Source organism: Callorhinus ursinus, unplaced genomic scaffold (genome assembly GCF_003265705.2).
Source record: "Callorhinus ursinus isolate GAN/ISIS: 27379988/994484 unplaced genomic scaffold, GSC_fseal_2.0 scaffold85, whole genome shotgun sequence".
Lineage (NCBI taxonomy): Eukaryota > Metazoa > Chordata > Mammalia > Carnivora > Otariidae > Callorhinus > Callorhinus ursinus.
In genome coordinates this window covers 1,003,840-1,006,816 of record NW_027397147.1, presented here as the reverse complement: position 1 = coordinate 1,006,816, position 2,977 = coordinate 1,003,840, and the positions used below count along the sequence as shown (strand labels likewise).

The 2,977-nt window shown below is 42.6% G+C and overlaps 1 protein-coding gene across 1 annotated transcript; it reads right to left on the bottom strand.

The window, feature by feature from the left end:
• Window positions 1-855: 855 nt before the first annotated feature.
• On the bottom strand, window positions 856-1,089 carry LOC112811366 (mitochondrial import receptor subunit TOM7 homolog). Its single transcript, XM_073888006.1, has one exon. The coding sequence runs from the start codon at window positions 1,087-1,089 to the stop codon at window positions 931-933; it is 159 nt and encodes a 52-aa protein (XP_073744107.1). The 3' UTR covers window positions 856-930.
• Between the last annotated feature and the right edge of the window lie 1,888 nt (window positions 1,090-2,977).

The window sequence follows — 2,977 nt, the reverse complement described above, 5'->3', positions numbered from 1 at the left end:
AATCCTCTCAGCAAGAAGGAGTTGGGGCACTAGGATCCTAACAATTCCATCACAATTTAAATGAAAAATTTTTGGAGGGAGAAGGATTTTTTTTTTTTTTTAATTTTGAAGTCTCTGAATTTCATCCCAGGAAAGCCAGATCGGAGGCAGACATCTGAACTTCCTTTTTTTTCATCCCCCTTTTGACCTAATTTGATTGGCCAAGCCCTAACATACTTCCATACTGGGTCAGGCTCCAATTTTGTTTCTACTCCAGGATATGGCCCTTGCCATAATGGAATCTACAAGTGAGAAAGACAGGCAATTAGACTAGCAATTACATAGAGTAAGAAAAGAAAAAAAACTATGGTAGGACAAGTATGGGAACAGATAACAAAAACATATCACTAGTCTAAATTCTGAAGTTGAATTGGTCTTTCTAAATGCAAATCTGATTATGTCACATTCTTGGCTTTCAGCAGAAGTTTACTGAATACCTACTGTGTGCTAGGCACTGTGCAAACCATGGGGATATGATTAACTGCAGAGAGAAGACACAGGCATGGGTGCGTACAGTCTGGTTATCTCTAACAATGGCCCATCATTTACATAGAGGGGATATCTGCACTGTGCAGACATTTAGCTGTTGGTTGTACGTATAGTTATGTCCCTCACACAAATTCTACCTGAAAAATGAGAAGAGAGCTGTTAGTGCTAGTTAGCATTTCTTTTTTTTTAACATTGTTAAAAACATGTATTTTGATATAGTCAATGATAAATAAGTCAGCTGAGGTCCCATTCTGCCACAGATTCATCTGAGAAGAGCCCTGTGCCATTCAACTGGTGAACATCTGCGCGATGTCCCATCTCTATCCCAGCCAGAGCGCACACCTTCCATGTTGTTCCTGTCTATTGATTGCTTCCAAATCCCGATAACCTTTATTCCCAACGTTAGCTCAAAACAGTTGGTTCAGGCATTCCAGGATCTGCAACCCCACCCTTGAATCCCAGGTAAATCACGAGAGGAAGAAAGCCCCTGCGGATGGCAAACTGGCCACCTTCAAGGAGCTGCTGCAGCTTCTGCTTGGCCTCGTGGCTCAGCTTTACCATTGTGGCCTAGTTGGTGTTTCTTGATCATACCTTGACTAAGGTAGCCGGGAGAAATCGTAAATATTGGAATTGATAATTGGTACAAGAGTAATTATTTCATAGCTGGGAAGAATTATCTTGTAGAATGTAGTTAGAATCACAGGGAGAAGAAAGCACTGTAATTGCATAATGACAAAGAGGGGCTGAGGGCCTTACTTACTAACTCTTTATGTCAATGGGGTGAAACGTTTGGGACACGGGGTTCAACAGAAGCTTAATTGAGAGCGTCATGCTTAACCTTTAGTACCTGGAAAGGTTGTTTCAATGAGTATCTTCAGCTTTTGCACCTCTTTTGCCTGCTTATCCATCTTGATTTTGGCCTGTAGAATGTATGCACTTCCACACTTATTCTTTGGATCCTTGCCTGGATTGCCAAGGCATTTGCACTTCCCATTTATTATAATGGCCAGTCTTGAACACAGAGCCTCACATTCTTCTGTCCTGGAAAAATAAGGAACCACTGGGAGGTAGAGCTGGAGAGGCTCACCATGGCATGAAGGCTAGAATCCTCAAAGAATCAGGGAAGTTCTTGGTAAGACTGGTGTTTAGGACCCATGTAAGATTTGGGGGACCTCTATTGACTACATTCTCTTATAGTTGAAATAAAAATGGAAACCAAGAGGCAGATGCTTAAACCTGCAGTAAGGGCTCCAATTTGTTTCTACTTTTTCATTTTTTGGATAGAATGTTCCAAAGAGTTCATCTAAGAACTGTAGGGTATTTCTTCTGGCAGGAATCACAGACTGTAATTCTTCCAAGGACATTAATAGGCCCTGGCAAGGTCATTACTGACCTATGTTCTTAGACACAATCACATGCCCATGGCACCAAGTGTAACTCCCCTCTTCCCCATCCCTCAATCAAGATACAAGCCACACCTATGGGTGATTATGACAATGATCTTGCCAGACTCACGGGTCCATGAGACTGTGTCCCAGAGGAAGTGTTGGGCCACAGGATCCATGCCAGAAGATGGCTTATCGAGGAAGATGATGTCAGGCCCTCCTGACAGGGCAATAACTGTACTTAGCTTATGCTTGGTGCCATCACTACATAGGGAAGGGTTTAAGGAGGAAAGGAAGCAAGGAAGAGAGAAGGTTATAAATTATGGTAATTCCTACTTACACCCAAGATTCAGAAAAGCATATAAATACAGTTAAAAATGGGGTGCCTGGGTGGCTCAGTCGTTAAGTGTCTGCCTTCGGCTCAGGTCATGATCCCAGGGTCCTGGGATCGAGTCCCACATTGGGCTCCCCACTCCGCGGGAAGCCTGCTTCTCCTTCTCCCACTCCTGCTGCTTGTGTTCCTGCTCTCACTGTCTCTCTCTCTCTCTGTCAAATAAATAAATAAAATCTTTTTTAAAAAATACAGTGAAATGTCCCCTATCCTAGGCCCCAACACATACACACACGTATGTGTATATATATTTAACATGTAGACAAGCAATCTCGTGTGTCTCTATTGTTGACAAACGAGTAAATGAGTCCTGGAAGCATCTTAGTGTGTTACATTTTTTATCCATTCTGCATGAGAATTTGACCTTTGGTTGACTCTTTTTATGTTATCCTGGCAACCAGATAAAGACATTACCTGTGTTACTAGGCAATACTGCTTATGGTAAAAATGATCCCCGATGGACAAATTACACCCGGACAAGGAGAACTATAAACACCTGACAAAGAAACTAGACTTTGGGCTTTTTTGAGGGCAGTGATCCTTATCACTTATAATTGGGCCTCTTGTGGGGATTCTGGAAGCTCTGCCTTTGGAATTGCTCCTATGGAGCTTCTAAGCCAGGGAGGTTCCCACACCTATGCGATGTGGGTTTTGTCCTCTTGCATCTGAGTTG

Excerpts from the sequence above, each read along its gene's own strand:
- LOC112811366 (XM_073888006.1), bottom strand. The coding sequence starts at position 1,089 with ATGGTAAAGCTGAGCCACGAGGCCAAGCAGAAGCTGCAGCAGCTCCTT.